We start from the raw sequence: 17235 nt of genomic DNA, 5'->3' as shown, positions 1-17235 counted from the left end.
GGGCGCGGTGGCTCACGCCTGTAATCCCAGCACTTTGGGAGGCCGAGGTGGGTGGATCACGAGGTCAAGAGATCGAGACCATCCTGGTCAACATGGTGAAACCCCATCTCTACTAAAAATACAAAAAATTAGCTGGACATGGTGGTGCATGCCTGTAATCCCAGCTACTCAGGAGGCTGAGGCGGAAGAATTGCCTGAACCCAGGAGGCGGAGGTTGCGGTGAGACGAGATCGCGCCATTGCACTGCAGCCTGGGTAACAAGAGTGAAACTCTGTCTCAAAAAAAAAAAAAAACAAGAAAAGAGAATCCTTGGAATACTGAGGCAACCTTGTTTCCTAGTTGCCATCTCTGAACACAGCCTTCATCCAATTACCTCCTCCATGCACGATTGTGCCTAGCACACAGCAGGTGCTCAATGTTTACTCACTTGAAAAAGAGTCTCATCCATGAACGTAAATGTTCAGTGCTACTAAAATCTTTCTTGTCCATTCAGATTTCCAAGCAAGAACTTGAAGAAAAATTACTGTCGTAACCCCGACGGGGAGCCCCGGCCTTGGTGTTTCACCACCAACCCCAGCAAACGCTGGGAACTCTGCGACATCCCTCGCTGCAGTGAGTATGAAGCACACCCAGATTCCAGGATTCTGACTTGCTCTGTTCTTGAAATCAAAAGAAAAATGTGTCAGTGCCTGAGTGCAGCCCCTGAAAAGTGACCTACAAGTCCTATGGGATGTTATTTGTCTTTATTTTATTGCTGGTTTAAAACAGTTATGGTTATTAGTTACTGTAGGTAATTGATCAGAGTGTCCATTTGTTATGTTTTTCTTTCTTTGCAACAGAAACTTTTGCCTCTTAGGAGTTCAGTGAAATGTAGGCTTTGGGTATCGTCTGTCCTATTCTACTTTTCTCCGTGCTCTAGGGAAATCAGACCCATGCTCTCTGGCACATGGATTTCATTTTCAACCAGAGTTCTTTCTAATAGTTGCTTTGTAAACAAAGAGTGTCTTTGTTTACCATGTTCATTTCTGTGGATGCCCAGTTTTTCCAGCTTGGGGAGCAGAGAGTGAGAGGGTGGGAGTGGGAAAGAGTTCAGAAGGAGAAGATTAAATGGCAGACCTAGTAACAATGATGTGGAGACAACAATTTTATCATATTTTCCTCTCTGAGAATTTGAAACAAAGGATTACACACTAAGACAAGACAGGCGTGAAAATTCACAAAGGATTCAGTGAGGGTTGTCCTCCCCTCCTTTCCTCTGACACATGTTCTTTGGGAGTGGAAGTTCCTCAGCCATTCTCCCTTTTTATGAATATCAATTTCTCTCTTTTTTCAGTTTGTCTTTTTGTCATCTTCTTTTTTTCCTCAAGAACATCTTGATTTCTGGATGCACACACTTTTCATTGGAGATGTTGTTTGACTTCTTTGCTTGGACTCTTTCCCTGCTGTTTGACTTTATGGAATGTTGGGTGCCATTCAGTTAGGCCTACTCAGTGAATGATTTATTCTTCAGGAAAGGGAGTGGACCATTGGCATATGTGAAATTTGGGGTGGGATGTAACACATATTGATACTTACCAGGTATGAAGAACTGAGCAAGGAGAACATAGAAAGAAGCATCTACCGAAGGGTCTTTCCCTGGAGGAGTTCTTATGAAAGGGTCTCACAGGCATACATGCTACTAAGTTGGTTTCTTCTGAGATCATGAAACAATTCTCAAGTGCCAAATTCCAAAAGCAGCTGAGCAGAAGACAAGACAGATCAGAGCCCCCTGCAGCCATCCCCGTTAACATCCATCTGTGCATTCTCTATTTTAAAATTATTCATTGTAATTTATTTTTTACATTCAAGCAACACCTCCACCATCTTCTGGTCCCACCTACCAATGTCTGAAGGGAACAGGTGAAAACTATCGTGGGACTGTGGCTGTTACCGTGTCGGGGCACACCTGTCAGCGCTGGAGTGCACAGACCCCTCACAGACACAACAAGACACCAGAAAACTTTCCCTGCAAGTAAGCCCCCTCAAGTCTCATTCTGCTGCTATGGGGAATGTGAAATCCCCTTGACTTTGCCTTAGTTTTAGTTACTGTAGGAAGCCAGGATAAAGTATCCTGGAAGAAAAACTGATCTAATCGTAAGTGAAAGAAATGAACTTTAGCACATTTTTTTCCTGTAACAGCTGTTCTCAAAGTGTGGTTCCCCAGACTTTTTTCTTTTTGGAAAGCTAAGCTCACAATCACTCTTTTTCAGAAATTTGGATGAAAACTACTGCCGTAACCCTGATGGAGAAAAGGCCCCATGGTGCTATACAACCAACAGCCAAGAGCGGTGGGAGTACTGTAATATACCGTCCTGTGAGTCCTCCCCAGTGTCTACAGAACAGTTGGATGTCTCAGGTAAGCAAGGGTACAGGAGCTTACTGAGGGCCCAAGTGCTCCCCTTATTTTTGTACACGAGTGGCATCATCACAATAGACTGTATCTTTGTAAGTTTAATGCTGTTGTGGTCAGAGTGTGCCCTGTATGATTTCAGTTATTTTAGATTTGTTGATGTTTGTTTTATGGTTCAGGATATAATCACTTTGGTGAATGTTTCTGTGCTCTGGAAAAGAATGTGTCTTCTGCAGTTGTTGGGTGGGGTGTTCCTCAAGGTCATTTAGGTGAGGTTGGTTGGTGGTGTTCTTCTGCATGCTTACTGATTGTCGGTCTCCTCCTTTATTGACTCCTGAGGAAGAATGGTGATGTGTCCCACTTTAACTGTAGATTAGTCTATTTCACTTTTAGATCCTAACTCGGTTTTGTGTATTTTGAAGCTCTGTTGTTAGGCACAGATGTATTTAGGATTGTTATATCTTCTTGATGAAACGACCCCTTTATCATTATGTAATGTTTCTTCTTATCTCTGGGAATAATCCTTCTTCTCAAGTTCTGAAGTCTATTTGTGGTGATATAAATACAGTCTCACCACTCTATTTTCACTAGTATTTGTATGACCTATGTTTTTCTCAGCTTTTAAATTGAGATGTTCGGACCATTTGCATTAATGCAATTGTTAATAGGGTTGAATGTACATCTACCATCAAGTTAGTTATTTCTCTTTGTCACATTTAAACTTTGTTTCTTTTTTCATCTTTTTCTGCCTTCATTTAGATTATCTCCACTATTTACTTATTAAATTAATTTTTAATGGTTTTAGTATTTTCCACAATGTTTATAATATACATTTTTTACTTTTCACTTTCCACCTTCAAGTGATATAATTCCACCTTCAAGTGATATAAAACCTTACATCATTGCACATCTGCTTCTGCCCTCCCAAAATGCTATACTATTAATCCTTGTAAGAGAAGCTTACTTTTACCATGTCATAGATCTCACAATACATTGATTGACACTATTTTTGCCCTGAATAGTGAGTTGTGTTTTAAAGTGATTTTACACAAAGCTATTTTAAATATTTTCTTTCTTTATTTTACCATTTCTGGTGCTCGTCATCTTTTGGGGTAGATCTCAATTTCCATCTGGTGTCAGATTCTTCCTGTGAAAAACAACCTTTAGCATTTTTTGTAGCACAGGTCTGCTGCTGCTGAAGTCTTTCAGATTTTGAGTGTCTGAAAAAGTATTTTGGCTTCAGTTTTTAAAAGTAATTTTGCTGAATAAAGATACTGGATGGAGAGTTTCATTCCTTGCAGCACTTTAATGATGATGTTCAATTATCTTCTGTTTTAAACAGTTTCTGACTAGAACTCTGATTTTTGTCACTATGTTTTCAATAGGTCATTTTTCTCTGACTGCCTTTAAGATTTTCTCATCTTTGTTTTTCAACAGTTTGACTATGATATGTTTATTATTAATTTTTTTGTGTTTAATCTGCTTGAGGTATTCTGAGCTCCGGGATTTGTAGATTGTTGATTTTTTTTCCTTTTTTTTTTTTGAGTCAGAATCTTGCTCTGTCACCCAGGCTGGAGTGCAGTGGTACAATCTCAGCTCACTGCAACCTCTGCCTCCCAGGTTCAAGTGATTCTCCTGCTTCAGCCTCCCAAGTAGCTGGGACTACAGGGGCGTGCCACCAGGCCCAGCTAATTTTTGTATTTTTGGTAGAGACAGGGTTTCACCATGTTGACCAGGCTGATCTCGAACTTCTGACCTCAGACGATCCATTGCCTCGGCCTCCCAAAGTGCTGACATTACAGGTGTGAGCAATTGTGCCCAGCCTAGATTGTTGATTTTCATTGTCCTTGTAAAATCATAGCCATTATCTGTTCAAATGTTTGTTTGTTTTCAGGTTTCCCTCTCTGTATTTTCCTTTTTGGACTCTAAGTACCTACATGTTAGAACATTCATGTCTTTTCATAATTCTTGTAAGCTTGTTCTTTTTTTTTTTTTCAGTAACTCTTTTTTCTTTCTTTGTATGTTGGTTTGGATAAGTTCTAATAACCTATTTCTAAGTTTCTGGATTATTTCATCAGTTGTGTCTAGTTGTCTCCTCAGCCCATTGAGAGAATTCTTCATCTCTGATTTATGAATGTTTTTAGCACTTTTATTTCACTCTTTTTTATAGTTTCCATCTCTTTGCTGAAATTCTTCACCTCTCCATGCATATTATCCACCTTTACCACAAGATCCTTTAACGTATTAACTTAGGTATCACACAATCCCAATCTGATAGTTTCCGGATGGATCTTCTCTGAGTCTGGCTCTCTGGATTGCTTTATTAGTCAACAGTGGCTTTCTTTTCCCCTTGGGTTTTTGGTGTGTCTTGTAATTCTTTAATCAAACATTGGACATTATAAACAGAAGAACAGTAGAGGTTACAGTAAATATTATTTATACTTTGAAACAGACACCCTTCTCTTGCAAATATATGTTGTGGATAATTGAGTCAATGTAGTTACTAGTTTAACTGAATTTGAGATTCGTGATTATTAGTTTTACCCTTAGTGCGCTACAGATTTAAATTCCTCCAGTGATGCCCTGCCGCTATATTTTGCTTAGAGTGGGGCCTGGGGTGCTGAACAGTTTTCTCAGTGTTCCTATTCATTCTCAGATTTCAACAGTCTCTGCATGCCTGCAATACAGAGGCGATACCTTCATACACTTAATCTAACACCATTGATACTCGCTGTTTCTTGTTACTGAATGCTCACTTTTTGTTGAACGTAAGAGAATATTTAGCTCCCTGGTCTACCTCCCCCTTAGGCCAGTTCTGCACAGCTAAGCTTTGAAAGTGTGATTTTTCAGTGTTCCTGCACCTCCTTCTGATGGAACTTTTACCTGTGGTGGGTTTGGAAAGAAAGAGTAGTAGACTTCTGCTTTATTGCAATGCAGGATGCGGGGCACAAGATAATTCCCTGTAATTTCGCCAAGGGAATATGATTTTTGCCTCTACCACGCAGAAGCGGTAGATCTTTGCCTGCAGTCCTAGAAATCTTCTAGAACTGCAGGCAATGACTAAGCTTCTGGGCAAAGACCAGAGCTGCAGGCAAAGACCAAAGCTTCTTGGTGATAGGGCAAGAGACAATCTTCAAGGACCATCTCTTGCCCTATCACTCAGAAGCTTTGGACTTTGGCTTTGTTTGAGGAACGATTTAGGGAAATGTGCAAGGGTTTCATGTCTGCCCCCAACTGGCAGCCAACCACCACCTACAGCCTGCACTGCCAAATGCACCCTCCTCTCATCTGCCCCCATGTTCTCATGAGCACTCAGTAGAGATCCATAAAAAAGAGCTTGCACATAAATGCAATTTCCAATTGTAAGTACTCTATCTTTTCTTCTCCCAGCCCCACCAGTTTTAAATGAAATATTACTAAGAACTTACTAATGTTCTAAAATGCTATAAATGTGTTGTTTTTTTTATGTTCATCTGTCTGCTAATATAGAAAACAGTCATAATTCTCAGAGGCTACTATACTGTTTTTGTCATAAATTGCTTCATGTTTCTTTTTTTCAGTAATTGTTAAGCTTGATTTCTTTTATTTTAATTTCAGCACCACCTGAGCAAACACCTGTGGTCCATGATTGCTACCATGGTGATGGACAGAGTTACCGAGGCACATCCTCCACCACTGTCACAGGAAAGAAGTGTCAATCTTGGTCATCTATGACACCGCACCGGCATCTGAAGACCCCAGAAAATTACCCAAATGCGTATGTCTTTGATTTTTACTGTAAGAGGGGCATCAGCCAACTGAAATTTCTGCTAAAAGATCCATGCTTCAAGCTCACTTCCTAGAACCAAATTTCTCTTAGACCCAAAATGCGTAGAAAAATGTCTCAAGAATCTTGCTTTTGAAGAAAGGGTCTGTGAGAAGAGAAATTTTAAGCTGGCTATTTTTCCTGCATAGTTTTATGGAAGCAGGAGGATATATGGCAGTGGTGAGGTCATATTAATTGAAAGCTCAGGAGTACATATGAGCAAATGCTCAGAAATAGTACCATTCCACAACATCCACTAAACATCAGTGCAATCTTTCTACCATAGAAAGATATGATTTTAACCTCCAGCCCCCAAAATGAAGGTTGAATTTGCTATTTTTGTCTTGGGTCATATGTATATATGCTTTATATGTGTGTGTGTGTGTGTGTGTGTATATATATATATATATATATATATATATACATGAATATATACACATATATGTGTGTATGTGTGTATATACATTATATATATTAGAATATATATCATAAATATATATATTCTGACCTGTATAAACACAGTGAGTCCTGAGCAGTGGTCTGAAAGGATATGGGGTGCTGAGACATGAAGAACAAAAGCAGGAAGGCAAATGAGAGTCAGGAAATACACACATGCTGAAAAGCAAAAAGGGTCATTAGATGAACGAAAAACCGGGTCTGACAAGGACAGCCTTTCTTCCATAAATGAGTATACAATATGTGGGAAAAAAAGTTTTCACATATTGGAGAACAGATACACTGAGATAATTTAGAAAGGGAATCAAATGAGATCAACTCCATAATTACCCTGGCTTTGTTCCTGGAGACCTTTCTTGGGTTGAAGAACAAGGAGATGGAGCCCAACTGACCACAGCAGTCTTGCTGAATGAAGGAAAAGAGATTGGAGTTTGGGATTACTAAAACAGCTGAGATTTTCTAGGCTGGTCAGTAATGTGAAAGGATTTGTGGAGGAAAGGAGTTCCAGGAATGTGCATAGAAAGTCCTCTTGTCTTTGGCTAAATAGAAAGCTGCATATGCACAGGGAGAGTTTCCAGAGAGAAAGTAGGGTAAAGAACAGCTACTGGGGAATGAACAACTGCAGGGGAACAGTGAGCTCAATGGAGATGCCAGAGCTCACATAGCACTGGAGGATATTTGAGCTCTGACTAGCCAGAGGAAAGACCTCGCTGAATATCTCAGGCATTCAGTAGTCGCCACATAAAGCCATACTTTGGGAGTAGAATTAATGTATTCCTATAATAAAGGCCACTCCAGAAACAGCATAGTAAAGCTGAAAAGCAAGTCTAAAAAAAAAAAAACAACATGACCTCCAAGTAAGTTAACTGCCTGCCAGAGAAAAATTCAACCCTCTTTAAAGGTAAACAACAAAATCATGTTGCTCAGTTATGTGGCATCCACAATGTGTGACCTAAATTTATAACTTTACTAGACATACAAAAACCATTTAGTGTGACCTGTAACCAGGATAAAAAGCACTCAAGACAAATATACCCAAGAATGATGAAACTGGCAAGAATATTTGAAATATATTTATCATAATTGTGTTCAAGGATTTAAAGAAAACATGAAAAATAAAGAAACAAATGGATAATATCAAGAGAGGAAAATTATAAAATAGCCAAATGGAAATTAAATAACTACAAAATGTATATGTTTAATAAAAAATGTACTGGATAACCTTACCATCAGGTTAGAAATTACAGAAGAAAAAATCAACTAGAAAACAATTCCATAGAAGTGATATAAAGTGCAGCCCACATATACAAAGACTGAGAAAATAAAGAAACAGAGCTTCAAGAACATCTATGAAGATATCAAAAGATTTCATATACGTGTAAAGTAAGTCACAAGAAAGGAAAGAGATATTGGGACAGAAAAAATACTTGAAGCAACAAGAAAAATCGTATTAGAAGCCAGAAGAAGAAAATACATGTTCACACATAAGCATAGTGGCAAAAATGACTGAGATACCTTCTCATTATAAATTATGCTGGTCAGAAACCATGAAATAACACCTTTAAAGTGATTTTAAAAATTTTTTTAATTAACATAGAATGTTATATCCAGCAAAAATATCCCTTGAAAATGAATGTTATATAAATATATATTCTGCCGCCCACACACTCACAAAATAAAATACTAAGAGAATATTTTATTATTAGGCTTATATAATAAAAGATGTACTAGAAATCTATTTTGGTAGAAGAAAAATAGTGTCAGATGGGAACTTTATACTAAGTAATGAAGAACTCTGGAAATGGAAAATGTAAAAGACTTATATTTAATGCCTTAATTTCTTTAAAAGATAATTGATGGGAGGCTGAGGTGGGTGGATCACGAGGTCAGGAGTTTGAAGCCAGCCTGCTCAACATGGTAAAACCCCATCTCTACTAAAAATACAAAAATTAGCCAGGCATGGTAGCGGTGGCATGCACCTGTAATCCCAGCTACTCAGGAGAATGCAGCAGGAGAATCACTTGAACCTGGGAAGCAGAGGTTGCAGTGAGCCAAGATGGTGCCATTGCACTCCAGCCTGGGTAACAGAGCAAGACTCCATCTCAAAAAAAAAAAAAAAAAAGATAATAATTGACTACTTGAAGAAAAATGATAGCAATGTATTGTTAATTTAACATATGTAAAAGTAAAAATGTTAAAATAGTCACATAAATAATGTAGGAGATAAATGGAAGTATACTGTTGTAAGAAAACATTATCCATGAATAAACACATGGTTGAAGGTGGTAAGTTAAAGAGGGTTATTGTAAATCCTAGAGAAACTGAAAAAATTTAAACTTAGAGGAATAGATAAAAATAGGAATATTCCATTTATCCAAAAGAAGGAAAAAAAGGGAAAAAAAAAAGAATGAAGAAGATATGGCAAAGAGAGAAAATACATAGCATTATGGTAGACTTAAACTGAACCACTCCTAAGTATACTAAATATAAAGGGATTAAACATTGTAAATAAAAGGCAGAGATTGTTAAGCTGAATAAAAATCAAAGTCCAATTATGTTTTTTTTTGTTTGTTTGTTTGTTTGTTTTGTTTGTTTGTTTTGTTTTGGTTTTTTTTTTTTGGGACGGAGTTTCGCTCTCATTACCCAGGCTGGAGTGCAATGGCGCAATCTCGGCTCACCGCAACCTCCGCCTCCTGGGTTCAGGCAATTCTCCTGCCTCAGCCTCCTGAGTAGCTGGGATTACAGGCACGCGCCACCATGCCCAGCTAATGTTTTGTATTTTTAGTAGAGACGGGGTTTCACTGTGTTGACCAGGATGGTCTCGATCTCTTGACCTCGTGATCCACCCGCCTCGGCCTCCCAAAGTGCTGGGATTACAGGCTTGAGCCACCGCACCCGGCCTTTTGTTTTTTTTTTTTTTTACCACACATGCTCTTTAATTGTAAAGAGCTAGTTCAAAAATCAAGTGTGGAAAATGATATACCATGAAAACAAGAATCAGAAGAAAGCTGAAGTGGTAATGTTAATCCTAAAGTAATCTACAAGAAATAATACCAAAATGAAAAAGTTATTTCTTAAGTAAAAAGGGTTTACTCATCAGGACTTAACAATGCTAAATGGGTTGCACCCTCATAAGAGCCCTTCTGGTGTATGAAGCAAAAACTGACAGAACTAAAGAGACAAACAGATAAGACCAAAATTAGAGTTGGAGATATCCTAATGTCTCTCTCTCTATGGTTATACATCTTCCCAAACAAAATACAATAGAAAAAATATGCAAAAATTCAGAAATATATACATTTTAAAGGAAAGTGTCAACCTATTTAACACTATGCCAAACTGCAGAATACACATTCAAGTATGTATGGAGCATTCACCATACCATATGTGTGGCCTTACAGCAAGTCTCAATAGATTTAAAAGAATTAAATGTTTTCTGAGCAAAACAGAATTAAATGAGATATAAATAACAAAAAATTGGGGAAGTTATCAAATATTTGAAAATGAAACATTTCCAAATACTTCATAAGTCAAAGAAGAAATCACCAAAAAATTTAGCAAAGTTTTGAACTGAATAATAGTAAAAATATAGTAGATCAAACCTTGCATGATGCAGGGAATGTTTTTAGGCTTTTATAACTTTTAATGTTTTTAGCAGAAAACAGAAACATTTAAAAATCAATGACTTAAGACAACATTTCTCAAAATATGGTCTGGAGAAACCTGAGGTCTCTCGAGATCCCTTCAGAGATAGTCTATGAGGTTAAAACATTTTTAATTTAAAAAAAGATTTTATTTGCCATTTCACTTTTATTTTCTGACAAGCATCCAGTGGAGTTTCCCAGAGGCTACATAATGTTTGATCACATTATCTCTCTGGTGGCTAATAAAATGTGTGATTGTCTCTTATGTTTAAAAACATTCTCAGTTTGGGATGCAATAAATATTCATAGCATATATTACAAAATGAAAGCTCTTTAGGATCCCCAATACTTTTTAAGAGTTAAAGGGGTCCTTAGACCAAAAACTTTGAGAATTGTTGATCTAAGATAACTTAAATATCTAGAAAAGGAGAAGCAAGTAAGACCCAAGGTAAATGGAAGGAAAGAAAGAATGAAAATCAGTGAAATCCAGTGTGTAAGAATATAGACAAACAATTGAGTAAATCCGTGAAACAGAAAGTTGTTTCTTTTGAAAGATCTACATGATTGATAAAGCTCTGCCTAATCTGATGTCAAAGGGGGGAGCACAACCGTCAACATTAGGACTAAAAGAGGGGAGGAGCATTGCTATAGGATCCTTTACATATTAAAGCTAATAAACAAATATCAAGAGCAACTTTATGGCAACAAATTCAATATCCTAGATAATATGGACTAATTCCTTAGAAAAAAACAAACAAGCAAATTGGACACTGAATAAACTGAATTTCTAACCAATCTGATATCTCTAAAGACAACATGTGTATATAATCTTTAATATGTTAATATATGAATAAGTCAATAAACTTCTCACAGAGAAAACTCTAAGCCCAGTTGGCTTCAGTAAGAATTTTATTATTTAAAAAAATAATAAATCTAATTCTTCATGATCTGTTACAGAAAATAGAGGAGAAGGGAACACTTCTCAACTCAACTGGTGAGAAAACAAAAACATCCAGTTGTAAAAAAATAGACAAGGATATTGCGAGAAACTATAGCACGTTATGTGTTGTGAACATAAACATAAAAAATGTAACAAAATTTTAATCATTAAAATGATGACCATCCCAAACAACTGAAGCTTCTCTTCAAGAATGAAAGTTTGGCTTAACATTTACAAAACAATTCATATAATCCAACATGTTAACAGAATGAAAGTGATAAGTCATGTGATTATGTCAATAGATGGAGAAGAAAATGTGACAAAATTTAACATTCATACATGATAAAATGTCTCAGAAAACTATGAATAGACTGGAACTTCTTTAAACTTGATCAAGGACATCTACAAAAGATCTCCAGATAACATCAACTTAATGGTGAAAGATTAATGTTTTCTCTCTAAAATTGGAAATAAGAAAAATATGTTTGCTCTCAGTACATCTAGTCAACATTTTACTACATTGGTCACAGCCATTGCCATAAGACCTGAAAGCAAAAACAAAAAGAGAGAAAAAAGGAAGAAAAGAAAGAGCCTAAAGTTTGTAAACAAAGATGTAAAACTGCCTGTATTCACAGAAACCTTAATTAATGGATGCAGAGAGTCCTAAAGACTAATAATAATTAAATTTTGCAAGACTGAAGAACATTTAAGTATATACATGGTCAATATACAAAAAAGTAGTTGTATTTCTATACACTAGCAATGACCAATTGGAAAATAAAAATGTCAGAGCGATATCACTGACAATAGTATGAAAACCACAAAATATTTAGTGATACATTTAACCCAGTATGCACAAGAACGATACACTGTATACTAAAAAACATTGTTAAGGAGAAATTAAAAGATCTAAATAAATATATATCATGCTTATATTTTAAGAGTCAATATCATTTCTCACCAAACTGATCTTTGGATTCCGCCCATACCCAAGCAGAATTCCAGTAGTCTTTCTTTGAAAAATGTGACAAAATGTGTATGCTAGGATCGCCAGGACAATATTTAAAGAGAAGAAAAAGGTTGGAGGACTTACTTAGAGGTAAAGACTTATAAAAGTATAGTAATCAAGATATGTGGTATTGGGGGAAAAAAAGTATACAGATATAGAAATGGATGGTCCAGCAACAGATCCACATATACCTGGTCACTTTAGTTTCTATGTAGATGACAAGTTAATTCAATAGGGAAAAACATTTTTTCCAAAATAATTGTGAAACAGTTGGATACCCATCTAGAAAACAAAAATAAAAACAAATTTTGGCTTCTACTTTCCATCCCAAATTAACATACAAAAGCTCCTAGATCTAAATGTAAGAGATAAAAATTAAGCTGAAATATAACAATTCCAGGAAAATATATAATATTTCACAAACTTGAGAAAGGCAAAATTTTTTTCAGGCAGGACCCAGAAAACACTAGCTCTCAAAGAAAATAAATTATAATTTGGGATTTCATAAAATGAAAATTATGTTCCTCAAAAGTCATTGTTAAGAAATCAATAGGTAAGTAACAGACTGGAAGAAAAATACTCTCAATCCATATCTCTGACAAATGGCTAGTATCTACAGTATAAATATTTCTTCCCCTCACTAATCAGAGGACAAACAACCTAAATAAAATGGGCAACAGAACTAAATAGGGAATTTCTCAGGGAACGATGGACAGATGGACAATAAGCACCTGAAAAAATGGTCAACATCTTCACCATTAAAGAAATAAGAATTATAACCATCACGAGATGTCACCAACACTAAATGGACGTGGATATCATTAAGAAGACATAACGATAAGTGGTGTCACTGATGTGGAACGAGGATGTGCAATCCTCTCATATGCTGCTTAAAGTACAAAATGGCACAACCACTTTGGAAATCAGTCTGCTGGTTTTTCATAAAGTTAAATAAATATGCGTCTACCCCACAAAACTGCAATTCTATTCCTGAATATTTACCCCATGGAAATGAAAACAGAAGTCCACAAAGAGATCTACAAGAATACTCACAGTAGCTCTAGTTAGTGTAACCCCAAACTTTAAACAACTACAATGTCAATCAGTGAGAAAATAAATCAATAATTTGTGATCTATTCGTATAATAGAATAGTATTAAGCAATTAAAATGAAGAAGCAACTGACCCTCTCAAATAGGATGGATGAAACTCAAAAATATTATATCAAGGAAAGAAGGCAGACACAAAAGTGTGTATTCTGCATGACTTCATTTATATCAGGTTTGAGGAGAGGCAAAACTAACTTTTGGTGAAGGAAATCAATAGTATTTCCCTCTGGCAGTGGGAAGAGGGTAGCAGGAACTGAATGAGCAGTGACACAAGGGCGTTTCTAGAGTAATGGAAGTGTTCTGTAACATATGGGAGTGTGGGTTACACAAGTATGGGTGAGCATCAAAACTCACCAAACAACATTTAAGATCTGTGCATTTCACTCTATGTGAACGTATACCTCAACTGAAAAGACTGGAAGTTTGTTTCAAATACTCAGCCTTTTAACACATCCAGCTGCTTGGACAACGAATTTCCTCAAATGGGGCGCCTGGGCTTGAGACTATGTCACACGTGTAGAGTCTCTAGAGAGGCAGTGTTGCATTCCCACGGTCCATGATACATGTCCTGTTTTCACAGGCAGCCATGGGTCATGAATGTGAGGATTCTGAGAGGTTGGAGCAACACTCTTTGGAGGCATGAGGGGAAGTGCATTCTCCAGATGCCCCCAGCCCAGGGTCCTCACCTGCTTTGCCTCTTACTCCATTGTTTTCTGACTCCTCCGTAGCTGCCCAACCTTTTCAGATCCCATAGTGTAGCCAGCCGTCTCTCTTTATGCCTTGAGCCCCACTGTTCTTTCATCATATCCCCCAGTCCCTCAGTCCCGGAACGGCTGCAGCAAGCAGAGGATGGACCGCAAGCAGGAGAGGTGGTCCCACCCATGAATCCATCCTAGAGAAATGGCATCCTGCTGGGGAGCTAGTTTTTCAGGGCAGCTTTGATAATTCTTGCAGAAACAAACCCACTTGGCACACCTGACATGGTATTGACAGTAACACTATTGTCATGGTTGTTTTTCACGGTAAAAGAAGATCCTGTTAGTTATACTATGAGTTCTTAGAGTAAGGTGACTGGCCTAGGAATGATGTCATCTTGGATGTCATTTCCTCCTTGGAGAAATATATTTTAGTTCCAATGCACATGTTACAATATAGTCCTATAGAGAGAAATACAGAGAGCTAGACAGTTAGAAATATATTTTATGGGCCTAAAAATATAAAACATACACTTCAAAATCTGTACCTGTTATTCCTGAGAAATGTATTTGGCAGAAGGTGGAAGGAGGATATTCTGATCCTTTCATTTACACATTTATGTATGATCTGAGTTCTTATATGGAGCATATACTACTTTTGATTTTTAAAACTTAAATTAAAATCTGTCTGTGAAATGTACACAGTTCTTTAAAGTTGAGGACCAGCTGTGCTTGTGACAACATTATTGTACCTATAATGGTAATATTTCAAAGCCACTTGTTAACACTTTGTTAAAACGAGCTGTAGAGGGTGCTGGGTGCCCTTGAATCTTCTCCCAAGTCTTGTGACCTGTATTGTTTTGGAATTTACAGTGACCTGACAATGAACTACTGCAGGAATCCAGACGCCGATAAAAGCCCTTGGTGTTTTACCACAGACCCCACGGTCAGGTGGGAGTACTGCAACCTGAAAAAATGCTCAGAAACAGAAGGGAGTGTTGTGGTACCTCCGTCTGTTGCCCAAGTTCCAAATGTAGAGACTCCTTCTGAGCAAGGTAAGAAATCTGTGGCCAGACACCTACACACTTGGACACTAGGATGAAAAGCCATGGGAAATCTCACTGATGTGGAAGCCTTCCATGCTGCACGGGAAATTGTTTTTTAAGGGTCTGCCATGTGGAAGGAAGCCTCAGTGTACTCTCTCAGGGAGTCAGAGGTGTGACTTTTGGCACAATGTGAGTGGGCGTGTCTTTAGGACAGGCGCTCAGCTTAACCACTCACTTTGTTCTAAAACGGGTTATCTCAGCGGCCCAGTCCAAATTCCTATTCTAACATGCTGCCAAATGTATGATTATTTCCAAGCCAATAAGCGTCTCCAGTAATTTCTTAAAGTAGGCAGTGTTCATTGCAGTCTTCAGCATTGCAGTTTCTGAGGAATGTGGCCCTTTATTCTGTCATCCTAGAGAAACCTGACACGACTGCTTTGATTCCATATAATCCTGGGTCTACACGGCTGTTTATAATCATCCATTTTTCCCCTACAGAGTGTATATTTGGGGATGGGAAAAAATACCGAGGCAAGAAGGCAACCACTGTTACTGGAACTCCATGCCAAGAATGGGCTGCCCAGGAGCCCCATAAACACAACAGTTTCACTCCAGAAACAAATCCACGGGCAGGTCTGGAAAAAAATGTAAGCCACTTTGATTTGGACTCTTTTGCCTTTTGTTCACCAATCTTTGCAAACAGAATTGGTTCTGTATTACAGAAAATCTGTTTGGACTGCTCTTTTTTGCTAGTGGGGGAGAGGGGCAGAAGAAAATTTCGGAAAGGCTTCAGGGAGCTAAGCTAGAATATAATTGGCCTTAGTATGAAAAGTACAAGCAGCACAGGCCAGCAAACCTCCACACATGTGAGGGCTCTCAGGCCTCTTCCCTTTCATGACATTTCTTTAAAGTTTCCATTATTGGGCACTGTTTCTAGTTTCTAGTGTTTGTATGTGAGGTTCCAGTGATCAAAGATGCCCTTTATGATGTTTAAGTCCGATTTTTCTAGAAAAGATTTGGATGGGCCATCAGGGCACAGTGGGACTTCCCCTAGTCTCACGCATTCTCTGAGACGGCCTCTGTGTAGGGAAGACTGATATCGAGGAAAAACTAAAGTGTCTGTGTTCTCCCACTCACACCACGCAACATAACACTCTGACACCAGATGTGGGGGGATTTCTCCTCACACCCCAAGCGAATCTCCTGCAGATACCAGCCAGGTGTCCTGCAATGTAACCCAATCCTGACACACTATCTGGAGACAAGGTCAGATCCCACAAGTTAAGGCTCAGTTCCACAAGACCATCCCACTCCAGATGCCAATCCCAAGTTCCAGCCTGTGACCTGTACTTCTGCCTGACTGAATAAAAATCTGTTTTCCTGCATACCCTCACTGGGTTTCATTAAACTGCTGGAGTGGCTCACAGAACTCAGGGGAACATGTTGCTTTTATTTACCCATTTATTATAAAAGATATTACAAAGGATCCCATGAACAGCCAGACGGAAGAGATGCACAGGGCAAGGCACGTGGGAAGGGGCTCAGAGCTTCCACGCCCTCTCCAGTGCACCAGCTCCCGGACCCCAAGTGTTCAGCAGCCCAGAAGCTCTCTAAGTGCAGTCTTGTTGGGTTTTTATGGAGGCTTCATTACAGAGGCACAGTTGAATACACGATTGGCCATTGATGATCAGCTCACCTTCAGCTCCTCTTTCCTCCCTGGAGGTTGGAGGGTGGGGCTGAACAGGCAACTCTCAAATCACATGGTTGGTTCCCTTGGCAACCAGCCACATCCTAAGACTATCCAGGAACCCACCAAGAATTGCTTCATTCAAACAAAAGATGCTCCCAACACTCAGGAACCCCTGAGGGATTTAGGAGCTCTGTGTCAGGAACTGTGGGGCAGAGATCAAATATACATTTCTTATTCTATCACAGCATCACATGAAGAGAAGGACAATACTGCCTTTCTGTGTCTTGCCCCATGGAGGGTGCACAATGCATGGAAATAAACGTTTCTGAATCAACAGCAAACAAGCTTCATCGGGTAGGAGAGCACTGAGCCCTCCAGGGACAAGGCACATCAATGATGTCCCACTGTTCTTTGGTGCTGAGGCTCTAAGACCTCCACTGGCTCAGGCTCCTG

At 38.4% G+C, this 17235-nt stretch overlaps 1 protein-coding gene across 1 annotated transcript in view; it reads left to right on the top strand.

Moving 5' to 3' along the window:
• Positions 1-17235, top strand: part of PLG (plasminogen) — a 53831-nt gene that overhangs the window by 16601 nt on the left and 19995 nt on the right. The window contains exons 7-12 of the mRNA XM_032253136.1: positions 494-612; positions 1849-2011; positions 2250-2395; positions 5987-6146; positions 14920-15101; positions 15591-15739. Of these exons, the coding sequence (XP_032109027.1) occupies positions 494-612; positions 1849-2011; positions 2250-2395; positions 5987-6146; positions 14920-15101; positions 15591-15739 (919 nt within the window). The remainder of the gene's footprint in view (positions 1-493; positions 613-1848; positions 2012-2249; positions 2396-5986; positions 6147-14919; positions 15102-15590; positions 15740-17235) is intronic.

Source organism: Sapajus apella, unplaced genomic scaffold, assembly GCF_009761245.1.
Source record: "Sapajus apella isolate SASKATOON/1434 unplaced genomic scaffold, GSC_monkey_1.0 scaffold82, whole genome shotgun sequence".
Lineage (NCBI taxonomy): Eukaryota > Metazoa > Chordata > Mammalia > Primates > Cebidae > Sapajus > Sapajus apella.
Note: the sequence above shows the minus strand (reverse complement) of the source record. Positions and strands in the feature narration are given on the sequence as shown.